The sequence below is a fragment of the Lepisosteus oculatus genome, chromosome 20, assembly GCF_040954835.1.
Source record: "Lepisosteus oculatus isolate fLepOcu1 chromosome 20, fLepOcu1.hap2, whole genome shotgun sequence".
NCBI classification, from domain to species: domain Eukaryota; kingdom Metazoa; phylum Chordata; class Actinopteri; order Semionotiformes; family Lepisosteidae; genus Lepisosteus; species Lepisosteus oculatus.
The window spans coordinates 6952511-6973062 of NC_090715.1; the positions used below are offsets into that span (position 1 = coordinate 6952511).

Genomic DNA, 20552 nt, shown 5'->3' on the forward strand with positions numbered 1-20552 from the left:
ATAATCTATTAGAAGAAAATATGATAATTGTATTAATTATTTACTGGGGGTAATAGAGAAGGGGTGGACAATTGCTTTGAACAGAAAAGTCAATTGGAAAGGTGGTGTAATTTAAGCATGTTTCAGATTAATGTTGATAAAACCAAAGAACCGACTGCTTGCGAAAGTAAAACATTAGATTTTCAACCTGCTTCCCTTATTATTCAGTGCGTGGAAGACATTCAGTGTTCCGAAAACCTAGGAACAGTAACAGATAAACATTTAAACTTTGCTGAGAATGCCAGTTGCATTTTTAAGAAGGCTAGTCGGTGTATAGTTTTGATCAGGAAGTCGAAAGGGTTTGGGGTGAGTCACAACATTTTAGAGAAATGTATTGAATGTTGATTTCCTTACTATTATGGCGTGGTATGGTAGCAGAGATATTACTGATTACCCCTCCCACCCTCTACACTCCCATTTTCAAAGGGAATAAAGGATAATTTTTTAAATGCCTATGGCCAAGAAAAATGTATACTAGAAATATGTTGTTCCCTATGCAATCGGCATACTATTAAATACAGCTAAGGGACTGTTTCTGGTGTGAAGTTTAGTGTAATGACAGTGTAATTTGGGCAGAGTGAGATGTGTGTATTGCTGCTTGGCTAGGACAATTATTTGTTTTTAACATTTATTTCTATTGTGTGTTATTTGTTTTAATAACTTTCTATGGTAGTGCCAAAGGCACATTTTTACCATTTTGGATAGACACTAAAGTTAAAACTTTTCAGTTGATGGTGTTTAAAAAGTGGTTTTGTTCCAAAGACTTATGCTTCATTGCAATTTAAAGTTTGAGGAATCTTTACTGACGCCTATAGATCCCCCCCACCTCTTGAGCATCGTTACCTTGTAGACGTGGAGATGCTTGTGTTTCAGTGAACCCCTAGAACCTAGAACTCCTGGCAGGCTGTCCCTTGATGAACAGGTGTAGGATGAGGTCCGAGCTGAAAACCAACCCACCCAGAGGGGACAGAACAAGAATCTGCCCTGGAGCCTTGCCTGGAGGCGTTGTCGGCTGGTGGCTGCGGTAGTCACTAAATCATAATTTGAGTTTTGATTAAACGTCTTCGGCCAAATTTTGATTTATTGAGCATTCATGACGGATATATTCTAGTGACTTGACCTAGCATATGCAATATAGCAAATGCCCACGTTAGTCAGGGTGTTGATTGGCTGCTTTGATAGCCCAGCTCGGCTGTCTACGAGTTGGGCTTCTAGGGGGCCTGAGTAACACAATGAACAGAAAACTGACCTTAAGGAATTTTAAAGTCATTTTCTAAAGAAACTGTGTGTGAACATCCCGTTTACACCACCATCTTTGCTGGGAGCCAGAGGAAGCAGTAAACCTTTCTGAAGGAAAACTGACAAGTCAAAGTAGAAAAGGCCTATACTTGAAAGTAGTGAGGGAGCATGCTTTGAAACATTCCTGTGCCGATTTATTTTCTCATACTGCCTCAATACATAAGAGGGTGTTTAGCATTCCACTGACTTCTAGTGTTGGTACTGTATAAAAAATTAATGCTTAGCATCTGATGTGCAAATGCATCATTCATCATAACACAGGGATATGATTGCCTACCAAGCTGCACAGAGTCCCTGAATAAAAAACAATTTGTTTTACTGTATCTGCAATTTTAGCTTTCTAATCAACCTAAATATTGAACCCTTAGTTTATTTTCCAAGGGTCTCCCACCTGCATTCCTCTCTTTGAATATCTCGGAGTCCTGCAGCTGGAATCGGGAATGTTAAAGTTTACAGCACAACATTAATTTCAGTGATCATTTTCTTGGGGGAATTCATTTTTTCAAAAAGTGGGGCATTACTGTATACTGCAAAATTGTATAATTTAGCTACTGTTTATGTATGTTTTTTCTAAAAACACCTTCACAGCTTTTCAGTCCTTATGTTTCTTTTACTAATGACCTCATTTTAAAAACCTTCCCTGTATTGTAATTAAAATGTACTAGTTGAATAGTTAATTAGTTTGCACAGCAATAAGCCATTTACATCTGTATGTACTTTTAAGAAGGAAAAAAAAGCTCTTTATATACATTCACAATACCCTGGGAATATGAAACACTAAGTGATAAATACCAATTGAGGGGAGCAAATATAATAATGGTAGTTATTGTGTGTGGGAAATCTAAAAATAATTCTAAGTCTCAAAATGAAGGAAAACAGCTTTAGCAGTTCATGACATGGAGTTTGTCATATGCTACTAAATAATTATCAAGGGAATTATTGGGGAAAAAATCTTATTTTATTTTTGTCTTGTATAAAATGCTCTGTATGTTTATGAAAGCATATTATTATCCATTAATTTAAAATTCAAATTTCTCTGCAGCAACATGTAATTTGTACCTGAAAGATTCTATATATATAGTGTATGACTGTCAGTGACTCAGAAGAGTCATTTCAGATAGATTATTATTACTTTTGTTAAAGTGTTGTACCTTTTTCCCATTTCTAATTAAAGACCAAGACTGGTGCATATTGATTAGTTTCAACCCTAGTGTTCTTGCTCTGTACAGCTGCCGAAGGGCTGAAGTAAAAATCTGGGACAGAAGGGTATTTGTTGTGACCCAGCAAGTACCAAGTGAGGGGTGACCTAAAAATAGAAAACTTATTTATAACATTTTGGTATACCGTAGGGCTTTGCTACTCTTGGTACCTATTCCTGGCACAGCATTGTTATGTGTCTTGCATTGTAAGTGGTGCAAAACCCCTTTTTTTTCATTCACATGCTGGCATTGTAAAACCCTGATGGGGAGCTCAGGCTGCTGATAGAAGGGTTTCCCAGAAGACTTAAAAATCTGTTTTTGTTTTAATTTATCTCAATAAATAAGATTTTAGAAGCCTGAGAAAATGTTTGATTATTTCAGAGATTTGGTAATTCTGATTTAATTTACAAGTAGAAAAGAAATATGCAGAAGTACCTACTGTAGGCAGAAGATTCCTAGTAAGAAAGTTCTTTAACTCTTGTAATGTTTTAAACAGATTTTGTTTTTAGCTGGGGAATCTTTATTTGGATTGATATTGTTTCCTTTGTTATTAATGTTGAGTTGATCTTATTTCATATATTCCCAAGCAATGAAATCTAAAGAGTCTCAGAAAAGCACAAGAATAAGTATCTTGACACACCTTGATCTAATGTTGAAGAGCAGCATTTTGAGGATTTTACCCCTTTTTTGAATGATAAGTGATTTTGAGCCTTAATAATGTGTATATATATATATTCCCTCTTTTAAGCTGCAAGCTCTATCATGTTACATTTTTCAAGGTTTGCTTTAACCTCTTTTCTTTTATTCTCTTTTAGGTAGAACAGTTTAAGCAAGATCCAAGTCCTTCAAAATGCCTTCATTCAGTTTTCAATGTGCACACAGGAGATGAAATCTTTTCTTATGATGCATACTGTCACCTGCAGGTATGTGTTTTTCTCAGCTGTGCTATATGTTTCTGTTAATATCAAAGTTGACATCTGGACATCTATATTAGCGTTTGAAGTGAGGAATAAAACTAAGCAGTGTCAGAAGTCTTGAAATGGAGCTACTTCATTTTTTACTGTGATTAATGGGCTCAACTTTTACTTATTGTTGCTGTGACAAGAGCACTCACGATAAATTGTTTACAATAATATTTTAGGAATGGTCAGAAGTATAAAATATCTTGTATAAATTGGAACTACTGTTAGGTGAAGAATAATTTCTGATCTGTAGAGAAAATAACACCCTACACAACAAAATGTTACAACATATATTTCCAACTATACTGTATATACATATGTTCTGGAATGGAATTGTAATTTAGAATTGAATAATGGATTCATTCACATAGAATTAGTGTTTTCTAATATTAAAAACATCAGAATAAAGTAATGCATAAGCAGAATGATGTACATGTCTAATTGGGGTGGGGGGGAATTTAAGTCATAATTACATTTATTTATTGTGTAGTTCTAAAATTAAGACAAAACTACTTTCAATATATGTTATTTTTATATAATTATTTAAAATGGTACTTTATATCATACCCATTTATGACTTCATGATAATTGCTAACTGTGACACTGATGGCTTTAAAAAAATCTTGGTAACATCAAATCAGTGTCTCATTGAAACATTCTTCATTTTTCCCGCTCAGCTGGACCTTGAGCTACAATAAATTAGCTGATGATGCTGTTGATGTATTGATTTGAATTCATTATGCGAGTTGGTTTCCCAGGTTTTTTTTAGCTTGAACTTGGCTGATAGTCAATTTTTGTCTTTTTATTTAGATTGATGCTGTCTCTCTGTTCCTGCTCTACCTTGTGGAGATGATCTGCTCTGGGCTTCAGATTATCTACAATACAGATGAGGTATGGTTCTGTCACATGATAAGACATGAAAACTTCAGACATCTGTTTAAGAGAGACGAGAATTAATTATTTTATGTTGTTTGTTATATTAACTGTAAAATAGAACACAGAGGGAATTGTTAGAGGAAAGAGGCTGTTTAATAGCACAGCTTAAAGCAATTCCCTAAATAGCCTGGGTATTGGCAATTAGCAATTATGTATGAATTCTGTATTTTGTCCCATTTTTGTGTTTTGTATGTTTTTTGTTCAGTCTCAGGTTTTCTTGTATGCAGGAATGTTTTAGTGTTTAAAAAATATATTTTAAACTAAAATATTTCTGTTTAATGAAGGTAAGCATATAAGATGTTTAAATTGCATAATTTGTAAAACACAGCATAAATATTTGTATTCTTTTAATTTATACAGCTAATTTACTGCATCCTACACTTGTCTTGGACTCACTGTGCACATTTTCCATTAGAATCTGAGAACGATTACTTTAAATATGATGACAAGGACCAACCTATGCCAAAATAGTATGAGGTTCTTGAACTACACAGAATAAACCATTGCTGAATTCTTCAGTAGCTTTAGACTCTTTTGAAAACCCAACTCTCATTGAAAGCTTACAGTTGCTTACGGTATTGCATTTGCCAACATACATGTTTTTTCCTTATGGTCAGTGTTGTATAAAATTAAATGGTTAATATGCACAGGCTGTTATTATTTTATTTATCCTATCCAATTATTGTTTAATCATTTTTATTTATTTTAAACTATATTTTTACACTTCTGTATGCATATACTGTAGACAAGTAATATTGGGTGTGCACAATATATACACATACAAGAAAGAGTATGTGTATTGTATATATTATTTTCAAATAAATAATGATTTTAATCCAGTGTGGGCTGTCTAATAATCTGGGAAATAAGATGTAATTTAATTATGTAGAACAGAGGTATGTGCAGTCTTTATAACAGCTACATTTTTATTCAGAAGAAGGAGCATGTTAGAGAGACGCTTAAGGTTGTTTAATACTTACTGTGCTTTATTACATTTAATCATTACCCATTATAAACAAACAAAATCTTCTATTTTAGGTGGCTTTTATCCAGAACCTTGTGTTCTGTGTAGAGAGAGCTTACCGTGTTCCTGATTTTGGAATATGGGAGAGAGGAAGTAAATACAACAATGGAAGTACTGAGCTGCATTCAAGGTGATATTATGGTTCAATCAATTATTGTATTTTTTTTGTTGTTAATTGCAATTTCTATAAATAGTCAACAACAGCAGAACACACACTGGTTAGAGAGATGGGATCAGAAATACAGGGATAATGGAACTGGTTAAAAGAGTTAATCATTTGAAGGAGGTTTGACAGGGAGTCCCTGTTACAAGGCACTCTGCTTTGTCTTTTCACACTTACATAGTTAATGAATTAAGGGGCACAGTGTAAAAAGTCCCCTCATTTATGTCTTTCAAGGTTGCAAAAGAATTTGATTATTCTGGTAATAAAAAAAAATATTATGAAGAGCAAAAAACGCTAACATATTTTCTTCTTGTAGAAAATGCTGTTGCGCATGACTTCCTATATGAATTGTTAAGCCCCAGCATTAAAGTTCAGTTTTTGGATCAAGGTTTGAGCTCTAACAATAAATAATGCATGAACAGTGTGAGGAAAAAAATCTACCCTAAAGGAGTGAATGACTTCTTTGGATTCAATGAGACTGCAATTTGAAAGCAGCTGGTGATGTTATCTATTTCTATATATTGTCTTTTATGGGTTATAGGTACATTAAATATACTGTATATACCAGCTTCTGAATTGTATGTTGGCAACATATTAAGCTTATTGCCTTATTCCTTTTGTGTCACAGGCAGGTTTCTTTAATTCTTTAAAGAAAAAAAAGAATGAATGCTTTGTATAGATTCTGGGTAACATTGTGGTCAGCATCTCCAAATGTATTTCATTGATATTGTAGATTTGCTATTTGGATGGGTTCCCAAGATTACATTAAAATTGGAAAAAAAACACTAGTTAAAATATCATAAAAGTAGAAGAAAATTATTTTAATAAATTCTGGTAAGTATCTTAAGTGAGGCAAGTTTATTTAAGATAAAAGATCGCAATTCATAACAATTTGTTTGGCACATCGATATCACGTCTGTTCTGGATTTTAAGCAAAATCTAAATATATATTTTCCTTGGCTTTTTTTTAGTTCTGTGGGTCTGGCCAAAGCAGCGCTTGAAGCTATTAATGGATTCAATTTGTTTGGAAATCAGGTATAACAATCTCGCATTTGCTTATTTACTAATTGTTTTCTTTGTTTCTTGGTTTTACTTTATATAAGCGCTCATCAGATAATATCCAATTCCAGTTTGTTGTAGTTGCAAGTTATTAATGCAACCATCTGCTTCATAATATGATCTAAATGGGACAAATACAAACTAGATGGGACATTGTCACCAATCATTTGTAATGTCTTAAATGTAACTGAATCAATTAAAATTGATTTTTATAATGTTATATAATAATATAAAATGGATTAGAAGGTCTGGTGTTGGATGTGTCCATACCATAATATAGATCTCTAGTACAAAAATGTTTTTACACCTTGTCTTAAGTGACTTTTTTTATCTCCACATTGTTAAAAAAACTTTGGGCTTACTGCCATGTTACAAGTAACAGCATTGAACCATAACAATGCTAACCATAAGTGTTAAGCTAATTAAGACGGGGCTCATTTTTAACGTGCTATTCATGAAATGCAAAGTATGTAAGTGTGTTTTTGTTTCTAAAAATATACTTATTTATTTTGTGAATGAATTAAAGAGTGTCCTTTGTTTTACTAAACCTCACCCTCTGACTAAACTGCATAAAATTATATACTGAAAGATATTTGATTTTTGGAAATTAGGGAACTACATTTAGTGTGAGAGTACATTTCTTGAAATGTGTTGGGAATAGCCAAAAGTGATACTAGTGAATGCTGACTACTGTTCTAAAAGTGAATGATTGAGTTTAAAACTCAATTTGTAAGGTAGTTAACTAAATAAAGGATAAATATTTTGTCTTCATACTGGACATATTGGTTAATTTTAGTCATGTTAAATTTAATGGTACTGCATGTAGAGGATTTAAAAGTTTGCTTAGGGAAACTTTAAGTCTCTATGAGTTTAAATATGAAGGTTTGAGCTAATATTTTTCTCCTGGATCCTAACCATTTTGGAATAAGAGTGACTTCTAGCTGTCTGTTAATTGAGCTTTTCCTTCTACGCAAGCTGCACACACCCCTGTAGGATGGCTGGCTTTTTCATGTCTATTTTTACCCAGTTCTCTTTTGGCTCTACTTAAATCATGTTATATTTTTGGTGGATTTTCTTTATCTTCCATTCTACAAAATGTAATTGCCCACAGATAGAATGCACTATGGTACTAGCATAATTTCATTTTTATTTGTGAGCTTACATTATGTAATAATAAAAGGGTATGCTGTATACTCAGTTATATCTTCAGCCCTCTGTGTTTTTCTTAGACTGCATTAGTTTACTCACTTTTATATTTGAATCAAGGTGTGATCACTCAGATGAGTGCTTCCAGCAACAGCTCACTGTTATTTCTCAATTAAAAAGAAGTGGTAAACACTTCTGTACTTCTATTGAATGCTTAATGTTAATGTATTATTTTAATGTATGTTTAACATATGTGTTACTAATGACAGCTCAACAGTTTCCTTATTTGGAAATTATTTGATTTGATACATGATGTATTTTTCTACCAACAAGAAATCCAAATGCAATGACAAGTTTTGATGCATTGCAAATTGTTATAATAGTTTATTTATAAATATATGCTCTCTTCAAGGAATTTCATTCACAAATATGTCTGATTAGCTTGCTTACATTACCACCCTTCCACAGTTAGGTTTTGACAGCACAGAGTAACTGAACGTGTTGTAAATAAGGGCTATCTGGCTTGGATGTCTTTGACTCTAGAATCTTGTCTTTTGGAAAATGGCTTAAATCAAACAAATGAGCCACTCTAACAAAGGCAAATAACCTCAGAGAGAAGCCATAGACAATTTAAACCAAGATATACTCCTCAGTGAACTCTACCGGTTGCTGTGGCACAGATGTTAATATAGATTATGTGTTAGTAAATGATATATGTCAATTGAGTAAATGACTCTGATGTTATCTGTGAATAGGCATTAGTTACAATAACTCCTGAAAAAAAATTACTATACTCACTGACTATGATTTATGCAGTGGATAAGAAGTTAACAGTCAGTATGAGATATAGATGCTACCCTTGAAAGTACTGGATACAGTCATTTAATGTATATTCCACAGTAACTGTTGTAAGGCCATACTTAGCAGGAATTAAATTTCCATATAGTGGCCAGAATAGATAATGCCAGTGACGCTTACATGGCTAGACAATGTAACATCACCTGAAGTATATCACTGAAAGCACTAATAAAGGCAGTTGATTTTAAGCAATATGTTTTCTTCAGCACAGTCACAGTTTTTCATTTGAAGAAACACTAGTTTTTCTGCCTTTTTGTTGAGATAATGCATATAAAGAATCCTCAATCCTCTTTTACTTATAAATAAGTCAAATGAATTTCTTGAGTGTTTGAAAACAGTGTTGTGTTCAAGGTACCAAGTACATTGACAGTTGATGGTTTACCCTTATGTCTTGCATATTAATTTGGTAGTTTCTCGGACAGAATTTTCGCATACTATCTGAAATGCGTTTATGGCTTCTTACAATTTGCTACAGGGATGGACTGAAAAACAAAAGAGAAAAGAGCTTGAGGTCTGGAACCAGCTGTTGCTCATTAGTACTTTCAGTCCTAGAGATTTTTTTTCTTTATCTCCTTTTTAAAGTATTTAAGCTTTTAGAATTACTCTTTAAATCATTGTAACATCTGCTGTATAATAGCCTAGTTCATCACTTGACCTAGAGTCACACAGATGTTCAAATCAAACCCTCCGTTTGCTGCATATTATAAATAAACAGTAAAAGGAATATTAGCATATTTTGAATGTGATCTTTTTACAAAGGCTGTACTTATTAATGCATATCATCTGGTTGTGTGTTTTCCTAACTCTGATAGGACTTTTTGGATTTTCAGTATTCACCACTGGAAAATTGCTTGCTATTTTGCCTTGTTTTTGTAGAGCTTGTTTTAGATTTTTGGATGTTAATGGCTTTCTTCAGAATGTTAAGTTTTCTTAAACCAGCAAACCTCAAAAACTGAGATTTATGAAGGAAAACAAACACTAAAATAATAGTTTAAGCAAAGGTAAATCATGAGAGTTTTGCTCTTTCAAAGCCATTATTACTGTAGGTGCACTGAGGTGAATTGTTCTCAGTCAGCACCAGTTTTTTTTTTTACTGATTGCAATGTAATGGGTTCTTGATAAGCAAATGTATTATTTACAGGAACACTCCAGGAAAAGATACAGAAATCCATCCATCCATTTTCTTACCGCTCTATACAATCCAGTGTTGGGGAGGAACTGGAGCCTATCCTAGCAAGGCAGGATACACTATTGATGGGATGCCAGTCCATCACCGGGCATGATGTAGAAGTATTGTAGCAAATAAACTTTGTCTGCTTTCTGATCTTGTTTGCAGGGCTGCTCATGGTCTGTCATTTTTGTAGACCTTGATGCTCATAACAGAAACCGACAGACACTATGTTCCCTGCTCCCTAGAGAATCAAGATCCCATGTAAGTAATTCCATCTATCCATTATCGGAATGCTCTTTGTTTTTAGTAAGGGTTGTGGCAACTTGGAGCCCGGACACATGAGGTGCAAGTGAAATGCAAGTCCATCACAGACACACGCAGGGACAATTTGTATACCCCAATTAGCTAAGACAGCTTGTCTTTGGAAGATTGAAGAAACTGGTACATGCAGGGAACATACATATGTGAATAAAGGGAGCGCACTAATTTAACTGTAGATAAAAACATATTTTCTGTGGTTTTGCAAGCCTTTCAACTTCTGTTTTTGAAGTGTTCCGTAGTTACATAAAACAGAATCTCCACATAATTATAGTCTTGCTTCAGATTCATTTGAAAACTAGGTTGAATTTTTTTATTGCTAAATTCAGTGGCATTAAGGGTGATCCAACCGCATACAGAATATCCAACCGCAGGGACTATTACGTTTCATTTACTTCATTTACTGCTTTTCATATGTGTTGGAGGGGTGACTTCAATTGTTTGGAAATGACTATTTTAGTTATGTCTTTGATGAGAAGACATCAATTATATAAAAATACATTTAGGAGAAATTGTCTATAATTAAGGAGAAAAAATCTGCTCACTTATTAGAGGCTGTGACTAATTTTACATTAAATGTCAGTTATCTGATGTTAAGAACTGTGCTTGGAAATTACATTTTCTCAGTAGTATGTTTTCTTTCTTCTAGAACACGGATGCTGCCCTCCTGCCGTGTATCAGTTACCCTGCGTTTGCTGTGGATGATGATGCTCTGTATAATCAGACCCTGGACAAAATAGTGCGAAAACTGAAAGGAAAATACGGCTTCAAGCGGTTTCTGAGAGATGGTTACAGAACAGCTCGTGAGGATAAAAACAGGAGGTACTACAAGCCTGCAGAAATCAAGGTAGGATATCAGATAATTGATAAGGAAACCACATTTCCTACAGTGATCAGAGTCTCTACATACTGGTGGTCTGACTGCTCTTTATTTGTAGCGATGTGTAAATTGAGGCTGATTGAAATTGAGAACTGTTATGTGTAAAAAGACCAGGACTGATGGTAGCACATTTTTGGGATCTAGGCCATAGGTCTACATGTAAAAGTGGAGGCATGATTAGAAAAAAAATATTGTATTGCAGCTCCTTTGTTTCATCTGAGAAAGACTATTTGAAAAAAACTTACTTTATTAAAGTGTATTTTTTTAACTAGAGATGTTTATCTGAGATGTCATAGGATGTTTGGAGATTACAGAAGGAAACTTTATGCTTAAACTTGAGCTTAGTTATCCTGTAATAGCACCTTTTTAAAGGGTTTTATTTTTTGTATTGAAGTAGGAACATTAGGGCTAAAAAACATTATTGTAGGATTAGAACAGGAAATAAATGGCTGTGAGTAGTATGTAACCTAGTTTTATGAAATTCACACTTTTTCATATGCTTTTATTCCTCTTATTTTGCTGAAGGAAAGCAAATTAATTTGCCTGCTATTTGTTCAATTCCATCTGATCTGTGCTATCTTAGCTGAAATGAGGTTAATGCAGAATCTGCCTATATAAATTCATAACATGGCAACTAAGTACTTAGTACTAAATTTGTTGCTTTATCTATAGCCTTGACCTAACAGATTAAATGGGTACTGTGTTAAAGTAAATGGAGAAATCAGTGCACATCTTGAGTTGTATTTCTAAAATAACATACTCAACTTTTCTGGCTTTATTACACAAGAATAAAAGTATGGTTGGATTATCCTATCATTTGAAACATTGTAACCATCTTTCTATAAGGTGTATGTTCAGTTTCTAATTACCAGAGTCAGCTAAGTCAACACCTGTTTTTAAGCAGTTGCCTAATCCCAATGTTTGAACTTGGGTCAGGTTTTAAACCTCCTTTCGTTTGTCTAACATTTGCCTATTTTGTTGACATTGACATTGCATTTCTGCAGTGGTAAACAAGAATTTCAAACAAGTAACTGCTGATTAGAATCTTTAGAATTATTGAAAGCTATTGAACAGTTCTGCTAAACACACATTTAGGTACTGTGTCTAGCTAAATAAGATTTTTTTTTATAGAGGTTAACTTTTAGTTAATTTATATTTATTTCTTAATTACCAAGAAAACAAGATTGAAGACTGTAGAGGTATAATGATGTTCTTTGATCTCCTTATTTTAAGTGCACATGGTAAATGGATTAAGTTTGATTGCTGTGTGAAGAATTATCAGCTCTAGTTGTCTCCTCCCAGATTACACTAATAAATATCTTTTCTTGTCCTGTGTTTGGTAAACAAATAAATCACAACTGTTGTGAAAGTGGAATCAATCTCCTTCAACAGCTAGAGACTCTTATTGCTAGTCTGATTACTTACAGAGATTGGGAACTCTGGCGTCAGCCTCTAATTAAATTTCACCAAAGCTGTGGTGCTTTGTGTTGGATTGTAGTGCATTTTCAAGGGCTCAAAATTGTTTTGGCATTAGTAAGGCAAACCTAGAATGTTTTCTGCAGTAATCAAATCCAATAAATATATTCCTAGGAGGTTTCACACTGCAGATAATAGCATCACCTGATTGAATATACCCCAATATTTAGTAAGAGGAGTATGATAATGAATATCTTTACAGAGGCTCTACCCATTTATGACTTGCATAACAGCAAACACACATATAACATAAAACATATTTGTGTATTTTTTAACACATACATATTTTGTATATTGATTGCTTTTGATAACTTAATGATAAATGATCACTCATGACTAACTATGATACACTCAGGTGACCATGATTGCTACAAAATTTCCACAATAGTGAGAGTTAATCTAGCACACAGGCGATGAGGTGATTTTCAGTTTAAGCTTTATTATCCTCTGGGGGAAATTTGTTTTACAGCACAGTCCAATACAACAAATAAAGCAAGGAAGATGAGCATTACCAACTGAGAAGACGGTACAGTAGTGTTACAGGAGATAAAAGACTACTTATTATACATTCTTTGAGAGAGATATTGCAGAGGGGATGACAGATTTCCTGAGTCAGTTACTTTTACACCTGGGGACACAGATGGGAGTAGTGTAAATATGCAGTGGATGGGGTGAGTCACACACTCCACAAATTTAAGTCACACAGTCACACACATTTAAGGTGATCGGATTTGATTTGCACCAATTATTTTGCTACGTATTTGACTCATTTTAACAACGTTATTACGCTTAATGGTACTGAAGTGAAACATTGTTAAAACAATTTCAATGAATAACTTATAGAAAAATGTTAAAATTGTTTTATCTACCTTAAATACCTTAGTTTCCTAAGCAAAACAGTCTTCGTTGGCCCTTTTTTATAAATTAAGTCCCATTTTAGTTATTTTGTCTATGACCAGTCCAAAGAACATTAGCAATTTCTACAGTCTGACCATTTATTAAAGTAAGCTGGTGTGATGTTTCATTTTTCCTGAAATCAACGACAAGCTCCTTTGTTTTCAAGGCATTTTACTTCAAAGACAAGTCATCACACCATTTAGTAAAATCATTAAGAGTGGCCGCATGATGGTTTTCTGGGTTCCTTAATCACCTGACCAGGACTGTGTCATTAGCAAATTCAATGAGATGCTTATGTGTTTGCAATTACAATCGTTAGTGAAACCTGTTTAACCTGTTGAAATTTAAGCCTGGCGAAAATCAAACAAGTATATCACAGAAAGGAACAAATATGCCCCACATATGAGGAGAACACTTTTGTGTCATTGTAATGTTGGAGCAACACTTCGGGTGGTCTTGCCAGCAGTGAAGCTAATTTCTCTTGAACAATCAATCAAGGTTTTGTGTAGACCCCCTGATGGACATCCTTGAGTATGTCTGTGATGTGCAGAATAATATGCTAATGTGATTGTTTTGTACAACAAACTAATCATTAGGAATTAATTAATTGCATCTGGCAATCTGACTTCTTGATGCTACATTAATCAAGTCCCTGTGTACTCATGTGCTACCTTTACTGTGGGCTCAACCTAACATGAATATATTCCTGTAAGACAACACACATTGTCACACTTCTCGCTCAAGTAACAGAGTGAATTCTTGCAACATGATTTTAAGACGCTTATACCTTGATTGTCCTATTTGACATACCGTATATGAAGGCAGATATGTGGTATCTAGGACCCAGAGACTATTGAACAAGCACATGCTTTTCCAGGTGTTACGGGGGTAGTGAAAAGCCCACAAGGCAACATACTGTATGCAACCTGATACAGAACATGTATCACAGACATGCAGTACAGCTTGTATTGATCTCATGTTGGTTCTGTCTGTTCAATAACATATCAATGCCCCTGCTACAAAAATGCTTGTCATTTTGTTCATAATAATTGAACATTGAATTTAAATTGAATACTTGAAATTGAATTGAATTTAAATTTCTTATATACTGTAAGTGATAAAATATATTGAGAATTAAAATAAACGTATCTAACTGTTTTAAGTCCCACAGCTGGAAGTAATTTAACAAACCATATTAATGTTGTTCTTTTCTCAAAAGCCAAGGCACTATATAAGTTTGTATAGTACTTTTTTTTCTATAAAATTATTTATAGAGATGATTTGCATATTAAAACATGTTCATATATTTATAGCTCTTTGATGGAATTGAATGCGAGTTTCCATTGTTTTACATCTACATGATAATTGATGGTAAGTCACAATCATCCATTTAATGAAAATGACCTTTATACTTCTTTGTAATGATTCCTTATCACAGTTGTTAAGCTTCTTAAAATTACTAGTAATTAATAGATCACTAGTAATTTGTTTTTTAAAAAACTTTTGTTGCTAAATAAGTTCAAATTTCAGAACTGTAAATATAAAATTAATATCATCAATGCAATGTTTTATTTCACTTTGGTAAATGTGTTTAAATTATTCTTCTTTACAGAAACTCATAAATAGAAGGATTAGTACCTGTCATGTTTTAGTGAGTGCTTACATCTTTAGGGTAAATTATTTTTTAATATTATAATGTTTCAGAGGGGTAAAAATGGTAACATTTTATTCTATTGTTTGTTACATTCAAGGTGTTTTTAGAGGAAATTCGGAGCAAGTGAAAGAATATAAGAAATTGCTGGATCCTGTGATTTTTCATTCCTATGATGGTAAGATGCTGGCTGTTTACTAGGATATTATTTCAAGATAGGATATTTTAGAGCTTAGTTCTTAAATATGTATCCATCACCTCACATGTAACAGAATTTAGAGTTATGGGTCTGTAGTTACTTGACTTTTTATCACCACATTGATGAGCTTTGCATTTGCGATTCACTAGTCTGGGGAGGGGCTTCAGTGACTTTTGCACTAATGGCTTATAAGTTAATATGTATTATTTGCTTGAGTATAAATGTAAGTCTCAAGTTGGGGATTTATTAACTTTGAGTGTTTGTAGGTGTACAGTATTGTTGAATTCATTGCTAGTAAACACCTAAGGGGAATACTGTTTTTATTATGTCATGCATTTCCCTTTCATTGTCTAAAAACATTCTCATTTTTCCAAATGTTTGCTTCATTCTTCATTCTTGATGGCTCGTTTGCTGTTCTAATACTGAAAAAAAATATTTTAGCCTTCACTGCAATATTCCTTTCAATTACTGTACTCTTTTTCTTTAACTGGATTTTGATTTTTTTTAAACTAAGTTTTAATCATTTTGAATCGATTTGTTATTTTTGGGCACTTATAAATTCTGATTAAGTTTTCAAAATAATATTCAAAATATCACTAATGTTCGAGTTTCACTTGTGTTAATGTAAGAAATTGCATTCATTGTTTTGACTTTTGGAAATAAATTAAGCTATGCAAGAAAGTACATGCATAGAAACATTTGCACTGTTTTTCATGGTAACAATTTATTGTGGCATCTGAGATCCTGTTTAAGTCATTTTATACTTGCAAATGAATTCCCCATTTTTTATAAAATACATTGGTTTTTCATAATGCTGACATAGCTTAAATCCATTGAGGACTCGTGTAGGTTGGTTTGCTATGGAAAAGGTATCTCTCCCAAGTATGTTTTTATATGCATTTAATTAATGTTAAGAATTTGCTGTCTTAGGCTATGTAGATAAATGGTAGAAAATGCTAGGCTGCATCTTTAGCTTGAGATTTGGTTCTTTAAGGGATGAATCCTTGATTAATAATAAAAGGAAGATTAAATGTGGCTTTTGGGCCACAGCATAAAACATGAAATATCTGTTTCCAGCAAGCCATATATTGTTATATTGCATTGTAAATTAAATGGCTTAAAACACAGACAAGCTTGGTAGTCTCTCCTTTGGATCCATTACATCTGTTTCTTTTGAAAAGAAAAAACATAGCCCTTTGGCTCTGCTTGTCTGATGAACAATACTTCTTTTTTCTTCATTTTCTTTGAAGTATATATTTTTCAAATACCTCCACAGGGCATGCTATTATCCCGAAGTATTACCATGTGCCAGCTGATTTTGTAGAGGCCGAGCAAAAGAATCATGGGAGCCAGAAGCGTTTTCCCAGTAACTCTGGACGTGACGGGAGACTTTTTTTGTGGGGGCAGGCCCTCTATCACATTGCAAAACTGCTTGGTATGTAAAAAAAAATAACTAGATCAGTATGTGTGAAATGTTTTGCCTTTTACAAATAAAAGTGCAGGAAAAGAAGTGCTCAGTGTTTAGTGCAATTGCTTCTTGCAAGTGATTGTTGAGTAGATTTTGCAGTTAAGTTTTTGCCGCATAAAGCTTTATTGTGTCAAAAGTTCTGTCTTTTAAGCAGGGCAAGGAATCCTTTGCATCATTTTATTCTAAAACTACACTCAAAATAAATCTGCTCTCTTTGAAATGCTAAAAACAAAACTGTCTCATTTTCCCTTCATGTAATGGATTACTGATCAGTGGATGGTCTGATTAGCCCAAAAGACCTTGACCCAGTGAGGCGCTATGTGCCACCTGAAGATCAGAGGAATGTCAGTATGAGATACTCCAATCAGGTAAATCATAATGATACCACCATTTCATCAATCCCAGGCTCATTGACACATAATGAATATCTTTCAGAAGAGCTCAGCTGAAACGTTTGAGAGCATAAGAACAATTGCAAATGAGAGGAGGCTATTTGTCCATCTCATTTGCTTGCTAGTGTCTAATTGATCTAAGGATCTCATGCACTATCTGGGTTATACTAAATTACAATTATCACATTAGCCATTATGAAGTACAGCACAGTACTAGATTCATCATAGGCCTGTTCTGTTTCTTAGAAAAACCTTAATAAATCATTCTTAATAGTTCTTATTTTAGATTGTATTTATTCTTTATTCACAAAGCCTATGAAAAAGGAAAATGACAAACTGGAAGTCTTCAAAGATTGATTGTAATGGAACTGCATAGTATTCACACTAACTGTTGCTTGTCCATTGTTTCAAAGTATGCACATCTTATTTGAATTCATTTTCATTTGAAGTATAAGTGATATTACATAGATCTGTGCTTTTAAGAACATTTTTCAAATAGATGAATAGCTTAGACTGTTAAGATAATCACAGCTAGACTGTAGAATTTAAGTTTGGTTTGTGACAGGTTGTATAGGTGTTTTCTGGAGAAATTTTGGCAGTCATATTCTTGTTTTAAATTTTACACATTACAGTGTTTTAATTTCTTTATTTTGTTTTTATAAGTAATGTTTTTTGAAGAATGCGTCATTCACACAAAGGTTTTTGCCTTTTCTGATTAAAAATGGATTAAGTATTTGATAAAAAATCTAATATTAGGCTTACAACATTTCAGTTGTTTGGACAGTCATTCAAAAAACATCATAGTCCTTTTTTGTGCCTTTTTTATTAATGTTCAAGTTTCCTTTGCTAGTGACTTGTAGTTTCATGGCTTTCAAGCTGTCTCTCCAGGCTCTTTCATTTCCACTCCCTCTGTGTTGGGAAGGTACTTGTGTTATATTATCCTGCCCCTCGGTGTTACAGGGTCTATGCCCTAGTAATTAGCAATGTAACTTACTCCATGGTTTAACTCGGTATTTCAAATATAATTTTTTATTGCTAGATTTTGCATTTTGTCTTTGTCTGTAGGCTTATTTTATGGTTGATTCAATGCATATAGCATGCTGTAATTCTCTGGATGCAACTGGAATTTCATAACATGTGGTCTACCAATACCCCCTGTGCCAAACTAACAAGAGGCATATCTGCAAAACGTTCAATGCTGCAAATTATTTGAGTAATTGTCTGGGTCACTTCCCATAAAAGTAACAGTTCTAGTGTAGATCTATAAAAACCTCAACAGAATGTCTGAATGTGGTTATTTGTATGTGGTAAATTTAATTCTTTTTTAGCAAGTCTGATTTTCAGTGATTTGCAGGAAAAGTGATTTGTTGAGTACGCCCTGAAAAAAAGCAAAATTGCTTTCCAGCTCAATAATTTCGACAAGGTCTTTTTGTACAGTATACAGATACAGTAGAACTTTCTTGAAAAAAGCCTTTGACTGCATCTCATAGATAACTATAGTACAACTACAGTAACTATACAATATGAATTGAAGGAAATCATTTGAGGGATGCTGTTTTCCATTATTCATTTTACAAAGAAGTATAAAGTGATACAATTATGTAATTAAAGAACATCAAGGTATATTTGAGTTCTATCAAGCAATAAATCTGTCTGTATTTGTTCTCTTTGGTGTTTGCTGTTTGATTTGACTCATTATGAGGAAGAAAATTAATGGTTCTGCTTTGCTTTCTAAACAAGGATAAGATGTTTTTTTTTCTTATGTTTACTTACTGCTGATCTTAAAATTAAAATTTAGGTATTGATGGGAAATAAAGACATTTTTATGCTTTTTGGTTTTGGTTTTCTTTCATTTAAAGTAGTACAGGAGCCAGTTACTGTTGATGCTCAGAGGTGAAATACCAGTTATACACAGGAGAGTTTAAAATACGGGAAAAACACATTTTTACATCACTGTCAGAGAATGTTAATTTGCTTTAATGCATTTCATTGTTTTTTTTTATCATTTCCAACACATTGTTGAAGTTATATAAGTATACAATTTTGCAATTTTGACTTATTTTAAAGGCAACACCTTCACTGTTATTGTATAAGATAAATATCTTATGTTGTGAAATGCATGTATTCTGTATTTTCTTTACTAAGCTGAGGCTGATGGAAAAACCCTTAAGTATTGTTGTTGCTAGAAGCTTTCAGTCACCCACACAGTTGCTTCATGATCTGAGGTGAAGATACTGTAATGCCTATCCACAAGTGAAGAGAGACAAAACAAAACCTTTAACCAGAACTAACCTTCCAGGTCTGTGCTGCATGAATGATGGTTGCTATTGTTTGAAAGAAAGTGATAAATCTTCATCTGAGCCTGCCTCCAGAGAGATTTTGACCTTCTCAACAGGTTACTCTACAACCATAACAAGCATCAGCAAAGCTCATAGGACTACCTCTACTAATAGATAAGAAAAGAGCTTGAGATTAGAAAATACACAGGCATCTGTAAGCTCAAGATATTTGTACACTGTGTTGTCCAGTACTGTCATTATGTTGCAAGGATATAGACTAATATAGTTGTATTAGTATTGTATTTAAAAGACGAGGGCATTATTATTTTATCTCAGTTTTGTTTACCTCTGACTTTCTGGCTCTTCATTCTCTTCTTCAATACTTTGTTACTTAGGTTGACACTTACACTGACCACCATTGATGTAGTAAAATGTTAGATTTAGTACCGTATGTTAAAGATAGAATTTATAAATGCAAAATGCTGAAGATTATATATAAATTAAAAAATACATAATTATGTTTCTCAGGAATATTAAATGGATGTGAAGATTATTTATAACTAAGGACAGAATGACTAATGTTTCTAAGGATTTTAGAATGACTAAAATTAGATAAAGCATTAAATAAAGTTCACCTGGAACAGTAGCTTATGATAAGAAACCTGTAGGCTGTTCTTTGATTCATTGATTTTCAAATCTACCTAATGGTAAATAACATCTGAAATATCCATTCTCAAACCTCATTAATGGTAAATAACAGCTCACCAGTTTAACTTTCATAAGATAGCAGGTTTCATATTGAAGATTGTATTGTTTGTACTTTGCTGTCTTGCTTCATGACAAAGAAATTATTCTGTGTGGAAAATATTGTCGCCGTTAATTCTAGAAAATTAGTAAAACTATCTAGGTTTATTACAGCCATGCCTTAATATGACCATTTTCAGCAGAGAGAAATCATTTAGTGCAATAGATGTTTGTGACATGCTGTTACAGGCAAATGGCTAAATGACATGCACATAGAGTAGACCCATAACAAGCAACCTGGCCTGGAGCTGAATTGGCATTTTGTTTTTCTAGTATGACAGGTAAATTGGATTAAAGTTTCAGGGTCTGTGATGCCACAGTGGCATTAATGC

General features: G+C 33.5%; 1 protein-coding gene across 5 annotated transcripts in view; it reads left to right on the forward strand.

Annotated features, from left to right (window-relative positions):
* phkb (phosphorylase kinase, beta) overlaps positions 1–20552 on the forward strand; it is a 57682-nt gene that overhangs the window by 15509 nt on the left and 21621 nt on the right. For all 5 annotated transcript variants that reach the window (XM_015368367.2, XM_006641375.3, XM_015368368.2 and 2 more), the window contains 10 exons: positions 3353–3460; positions 4310–4390; positions 5474–5589; positions 6594–6657; positions 10022–10117; positions 10824–11021; positions 14741–14798; positions 15179–15256; positions 16554–16712; positions 17019–17113. In XM_015368367.2, coding sequence (XP_015223853.1) covers positions 3353–3460; positions 4310–4390; positions 5474–5589; positions 6594–6657; positions 10022–10117; positions 10824–11021; positions 14741–14798; positions 15179–15256; positions 16554–16712; positions 17019–17113 — 1053 coding nt within the window. The remainder of the gene's footprint in view (positions 1–3352; positions 3461–4309; positions 4391–5473; positions 5590–6593; positions 6658–10021; positions 10118–10823; positions 11022–14740; positions 14799–15178; positions 15257–16553; positions 16713–17018; positions 17114–20552) is intronic.